The sequence below is a fragment of the Electrophorus electricus genome, chromosome 6 (assembly GCF_041902795.1).
Source record: "Electrophorus electricus isolate QZ-2024a chromosome 6, ASM4190279v1, whole genome shotgun sequence".
Lineage (NCBI taxonomy): Eukaryota > Metazoa > Chordata > Actinopteri > Gymnotiformes > Gymnotidae > Electrophorus > Electrophorus electricus.
Genome location: NC_137502.1, coordinates 14,370,955 through 14,393,634, shown reverse-complemented (window position 1 = coordinate 14,393,634; position 22,680 = coordinate 14,370,955). Strand labels below are relative to the sequence as shown.

The window sequence follows — 22,680 nt, the reverse complement described above, 5'->3', positions numbered from 1 at the left end:
TGGGGTCAAACCAAATTCAGTCCAATTTTTATTAATTCTCTTTTATTTTTATTTTTAGAGAGAAGGCTGATGAAATATTCAAACTGTTCTTCTTGGCGTTTCCTCAACAACAGGCAGACAGAAGCTTACTCATATACTCCCTGAACTCTTCCTGTCTGCATACAAAAACACACTTTCCTCTGCACTCGGTGCAGCCTGGCCATATTACTGTGCTTGAATACATTTTACAGTTTTATTTGAAGGTAATCCCAGTTTCCTGAAGTGCTCTGTTCATGTGAAGCCTTATATAAAAACTTTAAGATAAAAAACTCTTTGCAAGTGCTAGGAAATACTTTAAACTAGGAGGATGCTTGATACTAACACTATCTCTAATGCTTTCATCACATTATCTGAGCATTGCCTAGGATGTAAACCTGTTAAATCCTTATAAATGTGTATTTGTCTGTGCCTTACAATGAGAAATATGTACTTGTGACAGAAAGTTTTGTATATCTGAATGCCTGTATACATATTAGCACAGTGTTAAGCAGTAAAGGCTTACCCCCACTGTGAACCCCCCCCCCCCCAAAAAAAAACAAAAAAAACAAAACAAAACTTTTTTCATTTACAACCATTTTTAATTTTGGTAATTTTTTAAGATAATAGGTAATTTTGGCTTTTTTAAGCTAATAAAAACAGGCTCTGGACTCCTTTGCCTCATGCTGTGTAAAACCTCACTAAGCTCAAGACTCCATAACATTGCAGCATTCTTCTGATATTCCTTTGAGATGATTCTCCAGCATCTGAAACCATTTTCAGGTCATTCTTGCTGAGAAGGCTCCTGAAATTAAAATAAATATAATTTTTTTTTTAAAGTAATGCTGGGAAGTAAATTGGAAGAGGGACTTCACTAGAGGGAAGGACAAGAGAGACTAGTTCAGAACTTTATTCTCTTCATTAGCTTTGTGGATCTCCTTGCTTTTCAGAGTCTGTGGTGATGTGACATCTTCAAGGAATCACAGGTGAAGCAAGAGTATAAATCATAAGGGCTCTTAACTTAACAAAGAACACCAGAGCCAAAGTCCTGAAAAATGTAACAGTCGTCGATGGCAAATACTTGGCTTTGAGAAGGCAAGATCTAAGGCTAACATGAAGCACTGAAAGTGCATGTAGGTGAGGTTTATATGTATGCAGACAAAGTGGTAACAGGTATAGTCAGTTAATAGTCAGGGGAAGGTGAGTAGTGTCTGTTTGATTGGGAGGTGCTACATCTAGACAAAACGTGGAGGTATACATAGATGAAGTGTGTGGGGGCTCTTGGAGTTTTGTCTAGATGTAGGTACAGGTCTTTTCTTTCTTCTTATGCATGGACTGCATATGCTGGGCTTGTTGTCTATATCAAGTGGAGAAGGAGGTGAGTCTGGAGGGAATACGTCTTACAGCAGCCCCAGAGCAACGGACTCTGAAGCAGCAGTAGATAACCTGTATAACCTTTTGTCAGATTTACTAAAATGAGTACATGAGACAGATAATCTGTGGGAAAATCAGGCTCTCCTGGCTCCACCTAGTCCTCCTAATTCCATTTATAAGACTTCACTGTGCCCAAATTAGACCAAGCAATCAGAGCCTGGAGCAGTGTCTGTCAGAATGTCAGTCATTGCTTGTGCATGCACAATGCAGAAATGATCCATAGCACATTTCTAATTTTACTATGATGTTGCAGATTGTTTCCAGTGCTAAAGCCACTGGTTAGTGTTGTTTTGTTGGAAAATTGCTGAAAATGTCTTTGTGAAGTGACCAGGCAGTTGTTCAGTTTGATGCTTGTCATGATATTTGTGTGCATTTGCCCTTACAGCGAATTGTTCTCATAACTGGTTTACTGCTCATTTAGCATTATTTATGATAGTTACCAAACAAACACTGAAATAAGAGTATGTTACTGGATAGATATTGCAATAGATTACTTTTCTAATGATGTCTAAAATATTTATTTCTGCTTGTTTGTTGGCCAGCAATGTTGACATTTCACAATGTGCACAGCAGCCTCCACTGTGGGCAGAGAAGGAGGGTGAGGGGCCTGGATGTTCAAATTTTCAAGTTAAGTCCACTATCCTTTCTCTCCCACCAACTGCAGCATTAAGATGGGAGACATGGAAAGAAGGAGAATGAGTATAACCCTGAGGAAGGATAACATTATATGTGAGATCCTTAATCTGCATCCCCATTGTGTATGAACCTCTGCAGTTGGGACCCAGTTGGCATTGAGGAGAGGTGTGTGTTATATTGTATCATTGTAGCTGATCTGCATGTGTCTGCCTGCTTTTTAAGACACCTAGTGTGGTCCAGAGGTGCTGATGGGTGGCTTCCCAGACACATTTGCTGGTACAGAACTAGATCTGCAGCGACAGTCACTCTGAGACAAGTGAATTCCACAAAATTCCACAGTTGGAACCCTAGGCCACGCTCAAAGGGGGTGAGATCAGTGAAGTGACAGGGTGAGTTCTGCGCATATTCTGTTCATGGCAAACACAGGCACCAGGTTTCAGGGATTTACTGGCAAAACCTCAGGAATTTTCTGGGTTCCTGCTTTACTCTCTACACTTGTCTGTGAGCTTGTGGTTGGCATCCTCACATTAGGCTCAGTGTGATGTTGAGTTTGTCCATGAAGCCTTTGTACTGAGCTGTGTTCTCCAATCAAAACAATATCCTCGGCTAGATCAGACTGCAGGAAGTGGATGGAACAACTCCTCCGCCATTTAGAATGCTGTGGGCATTGCAGTTAGAAATATGAAGCAGATAATTTTAGAAAAACGATCAACCGCAGTGAATACTGTAGTTTTACGCTCAGACAGCAGAATGGTAATAAAGTCTATAGCTATATGGCACCATGGGTATTTGGTAGTGGATAATGCTAGCAACTTCCTTGAAGGTGGTGTATAAGGCACTTTGTTGGTGGCAGAGACCAAATAAGAGTTTATCTAAGAGACCATGTGCATGGAATGCCACAAGTGCCCTATGGTTAGGAGCTGATTGGTTTTAGAGAAGCCAGGTTGGCCAGTGACAAGGGCTGTGTGTGCACAGATATGCTCCTGGAGCAGGATGAAGAGCTTGTCAGGAAGACACTGAGAATGGCAGGTGCTGCAATTGGATCTGTTAAAGAAGAGGGACCAGCAGACTTGTTGAGAGTTCATTCTTGATGAGACTTCAGCCATGTGCATGTACTGAAGGTTTTTGTATTTAAACAAATTGGCATCAAGACCCCTCAAGCACCTCAATGCTGTCACTCCTCAAATGGCAATTTCATGACCAGGAGTCCTTTGTGTCAGATCCCATAATTAGCTTCAGTGGGGTAAGCTTTTGGCCAAAGTTGGGAACAGGATGGAGTTTGGGCAGTTGTCCAGTATGCTGTGATAAGATCTGAAACATCCATCTCCACCACAAATAGCAAAGCTGTTTTGAGTGTGAAAAAAACTGGTGTGGTGGTTAATGTGCGTTTTGGGGCTTGGAATGCATGCACAGCTGAGCTGGTCCAAGTAAAGCAATTGCAATTGCCACACAATAGATCTTTGATGGGTTTATCCATCAAACTGAAGAAAATGCCTATAGAGGTTAGCAAAGCTCAGTAACCTCTTTAACTCTTTGGGTATAGCAGGAGTCTACCATTCAGTGACCAAAGTTACCTTTTCTCTCTCAGCTCATTGCCCTTCTTCTGTAAGAAAGAAGAAACTGGCTTCAAACTGGGACTGGAAACGATCTCAGTTTGTCCAAGTGCATGGGTTTGGTAGTATTCAGGGAGATGGTCAAATCCTGAAAACTGTGCTTCATAGCTGCTGGGGAACATATGATGTGTGTATTCTCCTCCAGAATGTGGTCGATGGTCATAGGCTATGGCTTGGTCAATCACCTCATCCAAGTTTTACTGCTCCTCATCATAGGCTAGTTCAGCCTGAACCTCCTTCTTGAGTTTCGCCATGGATACCGCCACCAGCGCCTCCTCATTTCACTGGCTGGCATTGGCCAGTACATGGAACTCAATGTCATAGTCCATAGCCATTCTGTTCTGTTTTAGCATGAGGAAGGCTCGACCACACCTATGATGGGTGAACACCTTGCACTATTGATTTATGAAAGATCAGTAATCCCACGTCAAGTATGACTGGGTGGTGACAAGGGCAATTCCCCTTGGCTTTGCATAACCTGTCAAATGGCTATCATGACCATGAAGAATATGGTGCCGTGAGGGCCACCAAGCAGGTAGCAAGGTGATCTGAGGAGGACTGCATAGCTTTTATCTCCTGTTGTTGAGACAGCTGTTCCTATTGCCCTGTATTGGCCCTGTAACATGAGAACCCCTTCCAGCATGCCTGGACATGCTGTACTTCTTACAGTCAGCTACCTGTTCTGTAACATCTCCAAGGAATCACAGGCAAAGTGTGAGTCCTAATCAAAAGAGATCTTTATTTAACAAACTGAACAAATGAACACCATTAGAATGGAAAGAACAAAATGTATGTAGATATATGTGTGTGGAGATTATATGTGTGCAGAGAACGTGGTCACAGGTATTGCATGTTAGTACTCAGGGGAAACTTAGTGTCTGTGGTTGGGAGATGCATGCATTAATTTGTTGGAGGCATACCTGTGATGTTGGGCCAATAGGAGTGAGCATTCTTGGGAATTTAAATGTCATCTAGCTGAGGGTTTATCCCTGTGTTGGCATGGTGTAACAATTGATAATGACGAGTGAACTAGGTCCAGAGGCATACTTGGTGTTTGTGAAACTTTTGTAATTATCTTGATAATGGCAGGTGAAGCAGCCTCAGCTCATTTATAAAGAGCAGTACAATTTTTCTTGTGGTTTTCTTCAAAAGTCATAATGACTCAGTGGGAAAGTCTGAGGAAACTGACAAGCAGAAGTTGACCATGTTACCACAGACACAAGAATTTGAGGCAAAAATATTTTATACTGATGTAACAAAAAGCATTCAGATTGAACTGACCTTATTTAATGTGACCACGGAAAAAACAATGGCAACGAATGCAACAAAACATTGGGGACAGTAAACAGGAAACCAGAAGGACCATTAGGACATCAAAGAGAATGCCCAGACCGTGCAAATGCAATGAGGAAACATGGACTATACAGTATACAGATTATACTATGAAAAGGAAAAAGTCCCAGGTGTTCAGAGTTCCTGCAATGCAGAACAGGATGTGCTGGGGGCATTAATGTGGTGCCTGTGACAGCAGCTGAGTCCTTTGCTGTTGCAGGTGCTCCCTTCAGCCATGATGAAAGAAAGAAAATGTGTGCTTTGGCAAAGATTCTTCTATTAAGATGGTCAGGTGACTGCATGGGTGATGAAGAGTATATTCCACTTTATTCTGAGGTAGATACAATTGGTTTGCATACTGGCATTGTTAGGAACCCTAAATAAGGAATGCTCTCTTTGGTATCATGATATTGGTGATGCCACATGATTTGGAAGAGTAACGATGCTAAGAGTACATGTGTTTGTGCTCATTTCTTTTGGAGTTGGTCAAAATCCTTGTAAACCACAGAACATGGCTAACAAAGTAGAAGGGAATGGAAGTGTGTATGTGTGGGAGAAGACAGTGCTCTCTCTGACACCACTGGTGATTCGCATTCATTTGTGGGAGAATTTTCAGAACCTCAGAAGCCAAAGAAAAATATGTGAATGTGCTCACACACACATGGGCGCACGCGACACACACACACACACACACACACACACACACACACACACACACACACACACACACACACACACACACACATGCACAGGAAAAGACCTTAATGGAGTGCACCCTTAAACATTTCTTCACTTTGCTAGTAAACATCCTGGAAGAGAACCAACACGTCCTGTACAGGGGTTCGTGTACTGTCAGGACTTGCTGGCATGTAAGAGGCTAGAGATGAGCACCAGTGAAGGCAGGACAGCTACTGAGGAGAGACTTATGAAATATACACACACACAGTACTCTATGGACAGCACATATCTCTATACAAGTGTCCTACTGGGGTACAGCTAGTGAGCTAACAGACTTACACGGAGGTCTAGGAAAAGCCTGTGGTTGGTAGAGGAACTGTAATTAAGTAAGACAACAGAGTCAAGCCCATGTACAGACTGGTCTCTCTCTCTCTCTCTCTCTCTCTCTCTCTCTCTCTCTCTCTCTCTCTCTCTCTCTGTGTGTGTGTGTGTGTGTGTGTGTGTGTGAGAGAGAGAGAGAAACGCTGCATTAATAGGCTATTCAATTAATACATTGTTTCAATAACTCTTTGTAATAATCGATCATTATTAATGGTTTATTGGGCTCTCTGAAAATAAGCAAAAGTCCACCAACATGCTACCACCATGTCATGTGACTTACATGAGGATTTTAAGTTTCATTAGAATCATAGAATAATATATTGAGGTTTTTTTTTCATCTTGAGATCTTAGATGGTGCAAAGAGAAAAGAAACTACCTGTGTGCATTTCCTGTGTTTTAGCCCTCAAAAATCTAAAAATGACTGAGTCAATCATTTATCTGGAGCACATCAGTAACCCTCCAGCAGAGCTGTAGATGCGCATGTTTGATGTTTTGATTACATGGTTAGGAGTCTGGTTAGAAACCTCAGAATCAGCACTTGCATAATTATAGACTAGACATGACTGCAACGTCCATTAAGGTGATAGTCTAGCCCCCTCTATTGTTCAGAACGAAAAATGCTTTTCCTTCATGTATGACAATGCATTAAGAAAAGGCTAAAAATAAGCTAAACAAGAGCCCATACAGCCTTCACAAGGAGAGTGTTGTTCCCTAATCAATATACTCAAATAAAACAGTCAAAATAAGCATCAGATTAGTAAAATCATAGATAAACTGTTGAAGGGAAATAAAATTCCAAGCAAGCATGGTCATCTTTCTGTGGTGCTTTTCTGTGATATATGTCTATAATCATATTTTCTAAATATTGAAACTAAACATGAATGAGTTTGCTTCTCATTCATGTGAAATACTAACAGATTTATCTAGTATTAAAATTACCTTAATTAAACATATTCAACTAAATAACTAGTACACACCATCAACTTGTTTCCATGTAAATTGAAGCATGGTAACTAGTCCTCCTTTATGTAGAGTTTAATCCATCTGAAACAGTTGATCAAGCTTTGCTAATGACACTAACTGTCTGGATTAAAAGTGGCACATTAGTAAGACACATTAGTGTAGACAGGTAGATCTCCAGAAGTAAGGTTGCCGTTCACTGACATAGTACATCCACTCAGTCACACCACAGCTTCAGAAGACTAAGGCTTCAGTAGTGAACTTGCAGTATTAGAGTGAGACATGCTCTTGGTATAGCTGTGGATTAACTGTGCATTTGTCTGATTGAGCTCTGATAATCAGCACTGGTAATGATCGAGACTGCTGAGACTAACCACAGCACCCTCTACTGGCACACCATCTAATACAAAGTTAAGGAATGTGTATGGAAGAATGAAAACTTGAAGAGGAATGGACGAGCCAATGAGCAGAAGTGCTCTTCATCATCATGTCTGCGCTATTAATTACATCACATTAGCACTGTAGCCATTACAGGGATCAGCTGTGGAGAAATAGGTTTCCCATGTGAATACTGCAGTTCTGCAGATCTCTGACTCCCTTGGGACTACAAGACCCACACACCCCACAGTGAAGAGCTAGGAACAGGTGGGTTGTTTAACCTCAGATTGGACTGTCATACAGGAATACATTTAATTAGAACAGATCACAAACAAGAGGAATGAACATTTGTTTCTCCTCAGGACTAACTGCATTGCCTGTATTATGTTAGCACACAGGTCCAGTTCCTCTTGTCACCATAGATAAAACTATGTAGACAGTTCTGGTCTTGTTCTCTCTCTTTCTCTCTCTGTGTCTTTATTTTTCAAGTCAGGTCAGTTATTCTTGCTTATAGTATCTGGGCAGCCAATGCTCCAGGGTCAGATTTTAATACAAGCTTCAGAAATAACAGATTTATAAATCTACAAAAGTACAAATCTACAGTGTTATAGTGAGAATAGACTTCTATTTCTCCTTTCACCTCATTGAGCAGAGTGAGAGTGAGAGGAGTATAGTGAGAGTATACTGATTTCTTATTTCACCTGTGAAATAAGAAATCAGTCTACTCTCACTATAACATTGTAAGTCTTATTCTGGCAACCTACAGTTTTGCCAAGTCTCACCTGAATGTTTTTTTTTTTTGTTTTTTTTTAACACTTGACTACAGTGGTGTTAAAATGAAATCCTTACAATTTATCAATAAATTCCATAGAATCTAATATGGTAATGTGCCATGTTAAACAAAAATGAGGCATAGCATTTTGAAGAAATCATGGTAGCATTATGTTCATCTGAGCATAAAAATTACATCATATTTATGCATTTTGAGCTAACTGAATTCACTCAGTAATTCCATCCATATGCCACTGCAACATTTTGTAGAGGAGTATTTCACCCAAAATACACAATTTAATATCTATTTTCCTAAAGCGAACAATATCCTTGAGCATTATCACGTACACCCTGTTGCTGGTGTGTGCTATGAGCAGCACGGCCTGGTGGTGTAGTGCTGCCCATCGGGCAGTCTGTAGCAGTTGTTAGAGGTCAGCTCCGAGGTATACTATTCTCCCTGGTGAGCTAAACTGTTTGGCAGTCATGGGCTTCTTCTTTGCTAAGCATTAAAGTAAGTAATTGCTTGAATCCCGCTGCTCCGTACTTAACTGCGCCTAGTGGATGGAGTGTGCACATCGAGAGGATAGTTTCACTCTGCTGGGCCTGCCGAGCGGAGTTTTTTCCGCATCATGACATGCATAACATAATGCATGAACTCAGCATCACAAGTTCAGGGAATGTTCTAGGTTTGTACAGCTATTTGGGCACATTTTGTGGGATGGAATGTAATTGATTAGATTGCATCCTGGAGATAGAGAGTGTCCATTACTAAAGAAAATGTTCAGTACTTGTGTTTGCTGTATTTGTGTATGTGTCTGTGTGTATTTGTGTGTGTGTAAAATGTAGTTTGTGAAGGGCAGAGATCTCCATGGTAATGCAAAAAGACTGGTGATGTGCGGCGGACATATGAAGGGATTGAATGGCTGACAGGAGAAAGCTTAAACATCTGTCAGAACATCCACACTGCACACTGCCAATAAGACCACACATGCACCTGGTATACACCACAGCACTCCACAGTTCTCATTGCTTTCTCTCTCTGTGTCTCTCTCTCTTTCTCTTTCTACAGGTGAGGAAAAGCCAGAGAAATGAAAGAGCTTGAGAATAAAAGGGAGAAAATAATCAGCATGACTAAAGAACACAAGAGGACACATGAACCTAATGGCAAAATTTGGGAAATCTGATCAGTACAGCTAATTGTGACCCTAGAGGCAGAGACACACGAGTGATCTTTAATTAACTCTAATCACAGTGATCTGAGACAGGGAGAGATAAAAGGGAGATGGGGAAGCAGGAAGAGGCAGGCCCCTTTCCATCCATCAAACACACTGCCTCGGCCACAAATAATCACACGCCGATCAGATCAGCCAAGGGTCTGTCTTCACTTGGATGTAAGGCTTTTTATGACAGCACTTTTATCTCTGCCAAGACTGCCATGAAATCCACTGTGATGGTGAATCGTCAGGCTGTTGTTGCCGGCTTTGGATTTGGCGTGCTTCTTATGGATGAGTGAATGACTAAGTGTATGGGTTATGAACAGGAGTGCACTAATAAAGGAAAATTGTGATGGCATTTTTAGATTAGATTAGATTTGAGTGCACTCAGTTACATTCTGTCTAATACTGGACAATTGGGTACTACACATGATCTCTGCTGAGCACAGTCATGGAATTAGTGGCACAGCATGGTGGTGGTAGGCTTCACACCTTGAGGAATGGTCATGGCAGGAGACATGCAGGGGATCCACACCTGCTCCATGTAGACCATCCACTGGGTTTAGTGCTTAGACCGTGCTTGCTCTCCCTCTATACTCACTCTCTTGGTAAGGTCATATCCTTATATGATTATTCATACCACCACTATGTTGGTGATAGCTGATTTTCTACTTTCCACCTTTTGGCATTTGCGTTTCTGCTCATATATTGGCATGCCAGCAGACATCTTATAAAGGAAGGCAGCTCATCGCCTGAAGCTAAATCTCAGAAAGAGGTGCTATATATCACGGGTGATGTTTCCCCAAGTTAGGATGTTGGGTCACACTAGAGAATTCCAGGGGCACTCCAAATGACAAGGGCTGAAACCTCTTAGACACTGGCAGCCTATAAACAAATACAAGACGCATCTTCACAGAGACAATGAGCACTTAAATATCTTGGGATCTGTTGGAGCCATTCTCCCAGTTTGGTGGTCACAGCTTCTAGTGCTGCGATTACCATGGAAACCACAGTTGCCTTTTCTAGCTCTTCTCTCAGCCCTTGGTATATCTCAAGCTTTTTGTGTACCTTGTTCCTGATGTTGTGCTCCCTCAGGATCGTCTGCCCTCTTCTGCTGTTTATATGGATGGTTAGCAATTATCATCTTGTTTGTCTGTATCTGGAAGTCCCACAGGATATTAGCATGGTAATTTTCCCAACCACCTTTGTGGGTGTATCCCACTTAGAGCGTGGAAGTCCATACTCGACACAGATGTTTCTCTATACTATGCCAGCCACTTGGTTATGGCGTTCCCTGTTTGCCGGTGGTATATACCATGCACGGGTTTATCCTCCCATGATGGTCCCTGTTCCTTCTTATTTCCATGCTGTCTGAGGTACTAACTAAGCACTTCATCACTTGGGGCGTCATCATTCTGGTGTACTCCTGGATCTTGGTTGTTTCATACAGGATAGTGGCTCTGATGCTCACCAATCCTCAGCCCCCCCACATCCACTTAGTGTACAGTGTGTGAGTGCTGGATTGGGGATGAAATACATGCATTGTGAGGAGTTTCCTTGTCTTAATGTCAGTGGATTGTATCTCCCTCTTAGGCCATGTTATTATACCAGCGAGGTACCTGATGACTGGCAGGGCATAGGTGTTGATAACTCAGATCTTGTTTCCCCCATTCAGCTGACTTCTCAAAACTTGCTTCACTCTTTGTAGGTATTTGGCTGTAGTTGCTGTCAATGTGGCCTCTTCATGACTCCTATTTGCCTGTGGAATTCCAAGGTACTTGTAGCTGCCCTGAACTGTGTTCTGTTGCCTTCTGGTTGTGCAATCCTCTCTGTTCTAGCTACCTTCCCTCTCCTTGTAACCAATCACATGAATTGAATGTCATACAATCACATGACATTCCAATGTATATCTTGATGAGATGGATTAGTGAGTTGATTTCTCTTTCACTTCTGGCTTACAGCTTGATGTCATCCATGTATAGGATGACAACAAGCTATATCAAGGTTGACATGTAGCTGGTATGTGTAGCTGCTCTTGGTGAGTATCTCACTGAGTGGGTTCAGACCTATGCAGAACAGCAGGTATTCCACAGTATTGAGCCATGTGCCTACTCATCTTAGCTGCAGTGATGCCTGACAGGAGCTTCAATGTTGTGCAGAGGCAGGTTATCAGATGGTAATTGGATGGAACTATCCCTTTTTGGGGGTCCTTCTGGATCAGGATTGTCAGGTCTTCAGTTAACCATTCAGGCTAGGTTCCATCCATTAGAAGATGGTTTATTTGCGCTGCTAGGTGCTCATGGAATGCAGTCAGCTTCTTCAGCCAGTTGGCATGAACCATGTCAGGGTTCTTCTTCTTGGATATCTGCTAGCATGATGATTACTGGATTCTGTTCAGGGAGGTTGCTGGAGTCTGCTCTCAGGTTCTCTAACCACTGATCATTGTTGTTGCGTGATGCCTCCTTCTCCCATATGCCTTTCCTGTAATAATTGTGTGGGGGAAATTTTCTTGGCACACTTTGGGCCCCTTAATACCAACTGAGAATTGCATGATAATGCACCTTGTCACACAGCTCAGATAATCTCAAACTGGTTTCTTGAAGATGACACTGTTTTCAAATGGCCTCCACAGCCACCAGATAACAATCTGATAGAGCACCATTGGGATGTGGTGGAATAGGAGATTCACATCAGGCGTGCAGCTGATGCTATCATGTCAATATGGACCAAAATCTCTACAGGATGTTCATATATATAAATATATAAATAAATGTAATATATAATTGCAGTGAGGTTCTAGGAGGAGGAACCAGGGAACCAATTTATATTACAATATAAATATATTATAGAGTTTATAGTTTATAGTTTATATTTGTAATATAATGTACTATAAACTGGTTCCTCCTCCTAGAACCTCCTAGAGTAGTGAGGTTCTAGAAGGAGGAACCAGTTTATATTACAAAAACTAAATATCAGTCCTTTTTCTCTGAGCTTCCTAACTTTGCTGCCATAATTTTAAATTCACTGTTCCAGCCACCAGTGCTGAAAAGCTTGACTGATTTTTATTTTTTTTCAAAATGTGAGTAAACTTTGAGTTAGTTACTGTATTATTGTGACTAATCTTAATTACAGCAAAAATAATTCCCTGTTGAGAATAAGAGGGAAGAGCTTGTTTAGATGTCAAGGAGTTTCACTGTCAAAAGACACCATCAGTAACGCTGACTTTCTCAACTGCACCTGAGCTCAATTTCCGCGGTATGCGAGAGAGACGTTCTCGCTGAAGCTCCATTTGGAATGAAACGATCCAACACTTCTGCTTTCAACCAACCAAGCGTCTAACGTTAACAGTGAATTAGCTCCGAATACCTTTACTTATTCTGCACGCACATTCCATGCTTCTTCTGGAAAGTGTATCGATCTGCATTTTCTTTAAGTTCGCAGGGCGGTTGAAATTGCCTTAATGGAATTATCGCTGATGGCGGCACAGGTACGACTTTTACTTTATCACCTCTGTTCCTTTATTTACCTTTTAGTGCTGGATATCTGCACTGAAAACACTTACCGATTTCTGGGATTAGGAGGAGAAAAACCTTAAATTATATTTATTATATTGGCATACTTGCTGGATTACACACTACTATTGTATATCAAATAACGTGTATGATTGTCCGTGTGCATGTGTAATAACAGTTATTTGTGAGTGCTGCAAGATTGCAATAAAGATAAAAGGTACGGTCAGACATTCTCTTGAAAGTTTTACAGCATTACAGTGGCAGTAAATGATTTGTCGTGAAGACAGCGCAGGTTACTTCGATGGTTATTTAGTAAAGTTATTTCCCTCATTTATAAATTAGAACTCTAATTTATCTAATGTTTACCGTCGAATTGTCACTGGTCACTGGTACTCTCCATCACCGGGCTCACCAGTGCACTGCTGATCTTTTGGGTGTTGTATTTTAATAATCTTTTTAGAGGAAAAACATTAAGTTGAAATTATGGGATATTGAGAGTTTTATTTATTTTTATTTATTTATTTTATTTTATTTTATTTTTTTTACTACTATTTCACACCCAAGTAAGTCCATTTGGTAAGTTCTCTTGCTCAATATTCCACACCTGAATGACGATGACTGTAAATCTTGGAGATAAGCAGCTGGTACCAGCTATTTAATCCAGCCTCTCTTAGCCGCTTCATTATGAAGTAACAGAATGTTAATTAGGATCTTAAAGTAGGGCCCTGGCTGACATCTGTTGCTTTGACAGCACTGTTGTAGCCATAAATAAAATGAGATAAAGTGAGGTGACTACTTACACTTATATCTAGCATAGAAAATAACCATTCACATTTGGTTTGACATTTAAAACAACATTGCTTATGACATTCATTTTGCTTTTTCAGTGTTGCACTGATAGAAGAATGAATATGCCTCAGAAACAAACAAACATACATACATGTTTGACCTATATCAGGTTGAACATGTGTAATGCCACTTTCAGTTTACTTTAATTATATTTCAGATCATGTTTAATATCAATGTAAATCTTGCCTGCATTTGTGTATTTAAATATTTTTATGTATTAGACTCTTTTATGTTTTGGAGGCAGGTGCACCCTCTGTCAAGGGAAGCACCTTCTCTTGCTATCTCATGTTATAGTCTGAGCTACCGTTTAATTACCTTGAATAAAAATGATTTTTGTTCTGCATGGCATTTTGATGAGGCTTATATACAGGGCTTGTACAAGGCTTTCCAAAGGTAGGGATTCAGTAAGCTTCTGAGTGCAGTGACAATAAGAAGCACTGTCATGCCATTAAACTTACTCCAGACTCAGTGGGCGGTTCTCACCTGGAGCAGTATGGGCTAGACGAGAACGTAGGTTGGGCTGCCGCCTGACAGCTGGTGTATCCTGAGGCAGATGAGGCAGAAGCCAAAAACAACCTTTCCCCAGAGGGAGCACTAAGATTTATTCTTATGATGGGACTAAGATGATGGGAATACGACTTGGCAGTCCTTAAAAAATTCCAAAGACCAACAGCACTCAATGTTCTTTTTTATTTGAATGCTCAGTCCAATTATAATAAAGCATGATTATCTGATGACATTGACTATGTTTAGGTGCTAACTTAATCTATAATGATAGGAGAATGATCAGTTTACAAACATAAACTCAGGAAAGAAAGCTTAGTTACCTAGGTCTTGTTAATGAGGTGTTTAAAAAAAATGATTTTATTAAAATCCAATACTAATATTAAATAAATACAAAGAAATTATCTTTGTGTATGGGCTGATGATTCTTCATTGTTGTGTGGTATGACTACTGACTCTCTGGAGGACCATAAAAACTATCAGGAAGACAGATTAAATATGTTTATCAGATATGCATCTTTATAAACTAAGGATCGGTCAACTTTGTTGTCCCTGTCCTCGTAATTTGTTGTCATTAGCTAGTCCTTTTCATACAAGTGAGGTAGTTTCACTGTTTGCTTATGTAGAATGTCTTTCGGCTGAGTAAGATGAAAGATATAGGAGACAGGGTTGCTATACTTTTTTCCCTGAATGACAGCTATGTATTTAAAGTTTTGCTCTTAAGCTTTAAACACTTGATTCCCAAAGAGACCCCTCCAATTCACCTAAACAAGAAGAAAAACATCTTAAACCTCAAGGTCTAATATTTATATCCCAGTCTCACATCATAACATGTCATGTGTTATGACACATCATCTTACATAAGATTTTTTCACTGTCAACCTGTCTAAAACAAATGTGTCTAGTAAGTAAATGTGCCACCATGGACTAAGTCATGTTTGTGTGTCTTTATCTCACCCACTTTCACACACAAATACACATACTCACACAAACTCAACCCCCCTCATACACACATATACAGGATAAGGGATAGAGGTATGTGGGAGTGGGAGAGAGTGGTTTGTAAGCCTCAGTTTCTGAGAGCCAGTAAAAGCCAGCAGATCATCAGAGCTTGACTCTAATCTGTTTGGGACAATCCATCCAGAACAAGATTGCCATATACTCTCAAATACACAAACTGCTCCAATCAGTGTGCTGCACTGTGCTTCTACTAAAGCCAGACACTGATATATCAAGCCACTAATCTCACTACAGATGACTTTCCTCAGGAACTGAGGTACAGATCTTTCTCACACACTTTAAAAACCTTTTCCATCAATTCCTATATACCCAATCAGCTTTAATATACCATTAGATATTCTTTCCTGAATCTCACAACAAATCCTGTATCTGCCATTTTTTCCTGTTTCCCCGCTATCTGCAATGAACTCTAGTAAATCCAGTCAGATTTACCCATGTGGTGTGCCTGCATGTCATGCTTTAATAACTTCACTCTTCTATCACACAATAACTTATTCACTTTATCAATGTTTCTGAAAATGCTTTAGAATGTATAAAGTATGCTGTTCATTTGAATATTTGAATTGGCCAGGGTTTTTCATTGATTGATGTGTATAAATTAGTAGAATATCCCATTGCTGTAGGTGCATTTAAAGCCTATATTCCACAGCAGATGTTTAGCCATACCAGTTTGATGAGGAATTTCAAATGTTTTTTGAAATTCAACTCATCTCCCATGTTTGCAGTCTCTGTGGTGTCCTACACAGTGCTCAGATCCTAACTGCAATGGACACTTGAGCCACAACAATGGCACAGTGGTGAAATACCTAACACGCATAGCTAAAAGGTCATGAGAATAAATGCCTTACAGTGCCATTTATTTATTCTGGCTCATTACAAACTCTCAAAGAATGAAGCTATATTTAGAAACAGCTTGTTTGCAAAGTTGGAAACCTTTGATCTGGATCTTTTTTCTTTCACAAAGTGTTTATGCATGTGATAAGATTGTCTTCACTGCTAGGTGACACACAAGCCTATTTAAAGAGATTTCAGTGAAACTGAAACATGTGAGACATGGAGGTGATGCTATGGCATCCAACCTTGAGCTTTGCACAACAAATAAGAATAGAGTTTATTATAAACAAATAAGTTTAGAATAAGATGTTCATGATGTTTCAATTGAAAGAAACTTGAATTTTTCTTGCTAGTCATGTTTATGTCCTTTATAAACTGATTGAGATATGCTGGCATGAGAGAAATAAGGTTTATCCAATTTAAACAATCCAGAAAGTCTCTACAGAATTTTATAGAAAATGCCAGGAAACTACAAAGCAACTAAAATAAAGAACAATTAAAATGTAAATAAAAGCAAAAGTGCAAATTATTTCTCTATGCAAAATGATTCTTGTCTGTGACCTCAGCAGTTGTTGATCATCCCACAGAGGGGTGTGTGATAACTTCCAACACTATTAAAATACTCAAAAAACTAATTGCATTAATACCTTATTTTTAAAATCAGTGACTATCTAACTAGATGAACTAAAATTGTAAAATAGCTTATCCATCTTTGCAACTGTATTTAGCAGTAGGTAGCTGAGTGGTGATCTAGTTATATTATGTCCAAACAGGTGCTATTGGAAAGAGGCCTCAAACTTGGAGGGATGCAACATTGCAGTTTGTAAGGCCACTGGGAACTGTAGGTCAATCCACATTACTGCAAGTGGACCCAAATGTGCAACCCTTGTAATTGTATTTCCCTCCCCCAGGGTGCACCAGAAAAGGAAACACACTCATACACTTTCCTGGTGGTTTAGCAACATGGACCTAGTATCTGGCTATTGCCAGGTAAAATGAACTCTTCAGTGTTCAGCTGGCTACACCAATCCAACCTAAAGCTAAAAGCAGCTAAATGTGGCCTTTTCCATCACAAGGTAGTTTACTGGGGACATATTATCTCCACACAAGGTATCTTCACAGATCCCCAAAAAGTATAGAAGGTCCAACTATCTCCCAACCCACCTTTGTGTAAGAAGTCTCTCAGTTTGTAAGCTTGCCGGAGTACTATCATGGATCATGAAGGATTTTGCCGCTGTGCCAAAACCACTTCACAAATTCACTGAGAAGCACGTTCATTTCTGGTGGACACCTGCATGTCAGGAAGTTATCAAAGTACCTATCCTAAGCTATCTACATGATAGTGGAAATAGTGGAAATCTCATTCTTGGTACAGACACCAGCAACTTTACCCTCGGTGCTGTCCCAGCATCCCAAGTGTGAGATGATGCAGGGTGTGTGCTAGCATATATCAGCTGATGATTATCCTCCACTGAACAGAATAATTTCACTACATGGAGAGAACTAATCGCTATAGTGGAGTTCACTAGACATTTCATGCCATGAGCTTGCTAAAACTTCTCCAGAGTATGTGACACAACTTCAAGATAAATTGGAGCTTGCCCACAAGGTAATGAAAAAAGCACTGGATCTGTCTGTGGAACATGCAAAGAAACAATATGACAAGAAAGCCACCAAGACCCATTACAACATTGTTGATGTGGCAGTGGCACCTAGTGAAAAGAACAAAGCATGTGTGAAACAAAATCAAAAAGTTCCTCCCATCATAGGAGGGACCTTACTTCATCCTTGGTCTAGTGAGTAATTTGGTGTACTGGTTAGAGTATCCTAAAATGAAAGCAAAAGTTGTTCATCACAAGGTCAAGTCCCATAACTCTCAACTCAATCCAGTCTCTTCAGAGCAGGTCATGTTATTAATGCATCAATGTCTGTTTCCATGCGTCTTGGAACATCAGATGAACTTCAGCCTAGTGGGGGTAGCACAGTACCAGAAAGCCAATAATGGATTGAGAAATATAAAAAATGCCTGACTGGGTTGGTGACTGGATTGTTTCTTGAACTGTGAACAGATAACTTGAACCTGAATTAAAGCATTCAAGCTGTTCAGATAAGTGTTCTTTTGTAAATACCAAAGAGATAGGAGAGAAAATTTTGCTTAGCAGTGTTTAAAAATCTGCGAGGTCCTTATGGTTGCGACCTGAGACATTTAAGAAGTGAAAATGTTGCCAGAGACTATGTAAGGAATTGAGCCAGGAAGTAACATATAATAGAAGGGTTGCTGTGTTGGAAATATTGACCTTTTGGCCTTGGACCAACTCTGCTAACACTGTGCTACTCACTACTATGTATTTAGAGCCATAAAGATGGACTGTATGGACTGTTTGCTATGTGTAGTCATAACTGACAATAAATAAATACCTTTCTGAGAATAAAAAGGGGTAGCATCCGATGTACATGTGTAAGTAAAAAGTCATGAGGTCTTAAACATTTATATGAGTGCTGGAGCGGTGTTAGTCTTAGATAATTACATTATGGGTATTATAGTGAATTTACTGGTATTCCCTGGTAATGGTACAGTCGTGGCCAAACGTTTTGAGACTGACACAAATTTTGGGTTTCACAAAGTTTACTGCCTAGGTGAGTGCTACCATGAGTCCTGTGACATGCCAACAGTGAGGCATCCATTCATGTTTGGGGTTGCTTCTCATCCAAAGGAGTGGGTTTGCTCAAAATTGTGACTAAGAACACTGCCATGAATAAGGAATGGTGTCAAAACATCCTCCAAGAGCAACTTCTCCCAATGATCCAGGAGCAATTTGGTGATGAACATTCCAGCATGAGTGTGTCTGTGTGTGATGAATGGAACCTCCTGCTGTGGGAATAGGGAGGCAGTGAGATGGAGAGAAGCAGCAAAGTGAATCAGACCGCATTACCCAGAACACACCTGTAATTGAAAACTGGTGTCACCTTATGCTTGGCCCAAACAGGAGCTATCCAACATTTGAATGATGAATGGAAACACATGAAATGAAAAGTTTGTTTGCCTTTTGAAAGCTTATCTAATGACTGACTTTCAAAATCTCTATAGCTAGAAAGAGGCATGCTGGAGTGGGACGCTGCATCAAGTAGGTTACTGCTTTAGTTTTAGTCATTAAACGTCTATTTCTGTTAAACAGAATGCTATACATAGCATAACCAGGACTGGCCTGAACACCTTGAATAGCATATGTAATACTTCAAATACCTGTTAGTGTTTCCATACATAGTCTTGACTACTCAAACTCTAAAACAATAATGGTGTTTGAAAATGTTTAAGTAAACATGCCCATTACTGTGGTTAAAAAAATCATATAAAGAGCTTCAACATACCTGTGACAGCATGATTTAACTTCTAAAAATATGCAAAGAATGTAGCCTATTGAGTGATAAACCTACTTAAACATGGATCGCTATACTTATACGTACTTAAGTCAAACCTTTCCTTCCTCAATACAAATGTTTTGTCATATATTTTGCATTAAGCATATTTCTATTCCAGTTCAATGTTCTCATTAAGCATTCAGCAAAACTTACTCAGCATCTTTGCCTTCTTGATCTTAACAACTTAGCTACTCTTAGCCATTTAGCCACTCCATAATTTCCTGAAGTGAAACTATGTATATATGCTGCATGAAAATCTGATTACTTAAACCAGTTAATATTTAGTTAAAAGTTAAAACAGCTCTAATGGTGTTTGCTGACAAGATGTATTTTCATAAGCAGACACCTTTTTCTGAATATTCACATCATTTAGGTGAGCACTATGTCACTATGTGAGCACTATTCTTCTCTGAAGAAAGGTGTAGGTGTGTGTGTGTGTGTGTGTGTGTGTGTGTGTGTGTGTGTGTGAGTGTGAGTATAGGGGCGAAGGCAGCAGCTCAGGCCCAGACGTTTCCTTCATTAACCTGGCTACCCTCAGAGCAGTTTGACCAGTCATGCCTCACTTCACCTCCCATGCAAGAGGGTGGAAAGACTGCACTATGATATCTCCCTTGTTTGTCGTATAAATAAAACATGATACTTTTAGATTTTTATATTGTTAAAAATAACTTTATATACACCAAGTGCAAGTGTCAGGTACATCTGTGTGACTGATTCAAGTATCACTTGGTTTCACAGTTGACCACCAACTGAAACATTCTCCCATAGTGGTAAACAAGAATAACCCAGTGAATGGTTTCTTCAGAGTCTACAGTTATTGTTGGTAATAAAAGTTACATTTACTGTGTAATTAGTGTGTTGGTAGCAAACAGAAGTCAACTTATCCCAGATCCTGAGAGGAAAAGAAAAACAAGAAACAGCTGAAGATACAGTGATGAAATACTGCTCAATTTTGAAGTGACTAAATTCATGTACTGCACACACATTTTTATAATTTTTGTTTTGTTTTGTAAAAGATAAAAAATCCTGCCTTTGTACTACTAAATTTGAACATGATTCTAGATCACTCTAAGCCAAACCTTTGCTTTATTTTAAAAATATCATGTATTTTTAGTTAATTATTGTCTCTTTTGATGTGTTTAATTCATATTTAACACAAATTATATCTGATGCAGACCTTCTTTACTTCATTAATTTTTCACAAATCAAGTTCAAGCTGAAAGAAATGTTAAAGTTTTGAATTTTTAGCTTCATGGTGCCACTGTAGCTATTTGGAGTGATGGTAACTTTTCTCTTCTGTGTTCTGATAGCATTTTCCTGCAGTGAGTGGAGCCTTCATGGATTCCCCCTCTAATGGAAACACATCCCTCCAGACCTCTACCTCTAACCTCAGTGCCAGCTTCTCCCAGCCTGAGGAACAGGAGGAGGAAGGCAAATTCTCCAGTGATGCCATCTGGCTGTGGGTGGCTGTCATTGCAACCATCGGCAACATAGTGGTTGTGGGAGTGGTGTGTGCCTGTGCTTTTTAGACTCTGTAGTCTGCAAGGACACAGCCTAAATTCGCAGTTTTCTCTCTTATCATTCTGACCATTAGCATCTGAGGACATCTTTTTATTTTTCCAAAGATTCCATTTGGGGTCCATTATTTTAAATGTAAAGCATGGGAAATTGGAAATGGGGCGGTCTTAGTCCACCTAATACATTTGATATTTTACATACATATACATTTCATTTTGGATTAAACTGAATTGGATTTGATTGAAACTGAAAAATATGGGCTGGTCTGTTTGTAACATCATATTTGTTGTGTGTATCTCATTCATAGCTTTTGATCTTCTTGATGATGAAAAGTAGAAAAAGCAAAGAACAGAAAAGGTGAATATGTGAATATATATATTTTTGTACCTGTAGTAATCAAAAACAGGCTTATTCATTTACAAAAGCAGATTTTACATAAACTGATAGCTCATTTACAAAAGTAATATCGGGGCAGGTCAACCAAATGAAGTACCCATATTATGGATCCTTCTACTTCTAAACCATATATCTGACATAATAATGTGACATGGCTTCATGACCAACCTGGCAGTGTGTGTATGTGCATTAGTGTGTGTGTTTGTGTGTGTGTGCGTGTGCGTGTGTGTAATAAATTGTTGGCAGTTGGTGTGTGTTCAGAGAGGTTGTACATTCACCCTGCGTTAGCTGGCTTCCAGACAAACCCCTCCTGGTGATTCTGCTTGGCCCAAGCTCTAACAGCCAGCTCCATTTCTCTGGCTATTTTTGACCTTGACATTCAGACTGCATCATTTTGCATGGTTTTCCAATAGCACACCTTTTGTTCACTTTAAATAGGACCATTTTTGTAAATTTACATTTTTAATACATATTAGAAATATATTTTTAATAATTTTCAGTATACACATTCATAGAAGCATCAGAGTCTCAAATAGATATTGTACATTTAAATAAACAAAACGTCACCGTCTTCAGTGGGTTTTAGGTGATATTACGCAGTTTAACAGTTTATATTATTTTCCAAGGGTGAAGTACAGTCATAATTATTTATTTTTGTTCATAGATGGAGGCATATTACATCCCATTTCTGAACTGCAGTCACTAAAAATGTTCAGTTTAATTAAATAAGTTTAATTAAATAAGTAAATTTAATTTGCACAATTAAACTGAAAACATCCTTAACACAATGAATCCAGCAATTTTGTCATTTTAAAGCTTTCTGTTTGATAAGATTTGATTACATTTCTGCTGCCTTTAGTCTTAATAAATATGTGTTTTAACATAATTTATTTAATAGTCTATTAGAGTATATTAGTATTAGTTTCCCTGTTGGCAATGGCCATCAAAACAGTTATGAGGACTACTCCAAAGCTGAACCAAGCTATTTTTGGAGGGTGTAATTAGTATGTGAAGGGCACATAATTGTAATTATTATGTGAAGGGCTCTACTTGTTATAGATTACAAGGAGTATGCTACAAACTGAAGCAAAGTGTCACTAAAGAAGCTTCTGTGATGCTTGAAGACCTGACTCTGAGGAACACACTGACTGAGGAAAGGCAGACCTGACACTGAGTAGCACACTGATAGAGGCGAGACCTAAGACTTTTGAATAG

At 39.6% G+C, this 22,680-nt stretch overlaps 1 protein-coding gene across 1 annotated transcript; it reads left to right on the top strand.

The window, feature by feature from the left end:
* Positions 1 to 12,668: 12,668 nt before the first annotated feature.
* Positions 12,669 to 21,323, top strand: LOC113589589 (uncharacterized protein C14orf132). The gene is made up of 2 exons (XM_027029316.3): positions 12,669 to 12,899; positions 20,862 to 21,323. The coding sequence occupies exons 1-2, from the start codon at positions 12,873 to 12,875 to the stop codon at positions 21,078 to 21,080; spliced, it is 246 nt and encodes an 81-aa protein (XP_026885117.2). The 5' UTR covers positions 12,669 to 12,872; the 3' UTR covers positions 21,081 to 21,323.
* The last annotated feature ends 1,357 nt before the right edge of the window (positions 21,324 to 22,680 follow it).

Bases quoted from the DNA above. Each gene is read 5' to 3' on its own strand.
- LOC113589589 (XM_027029316.3), top strand. From the start codon at position 12,873: ATGGAATTATCGCTGATGGCGGCACAG. The intron at 12,900-20,861 runs GTACGACTTTTA...GTGTTCTGATAG, and splicing joins TATCGCTGATGGCGGCACAG to CATTTTCCTGCAGTGAGTGG.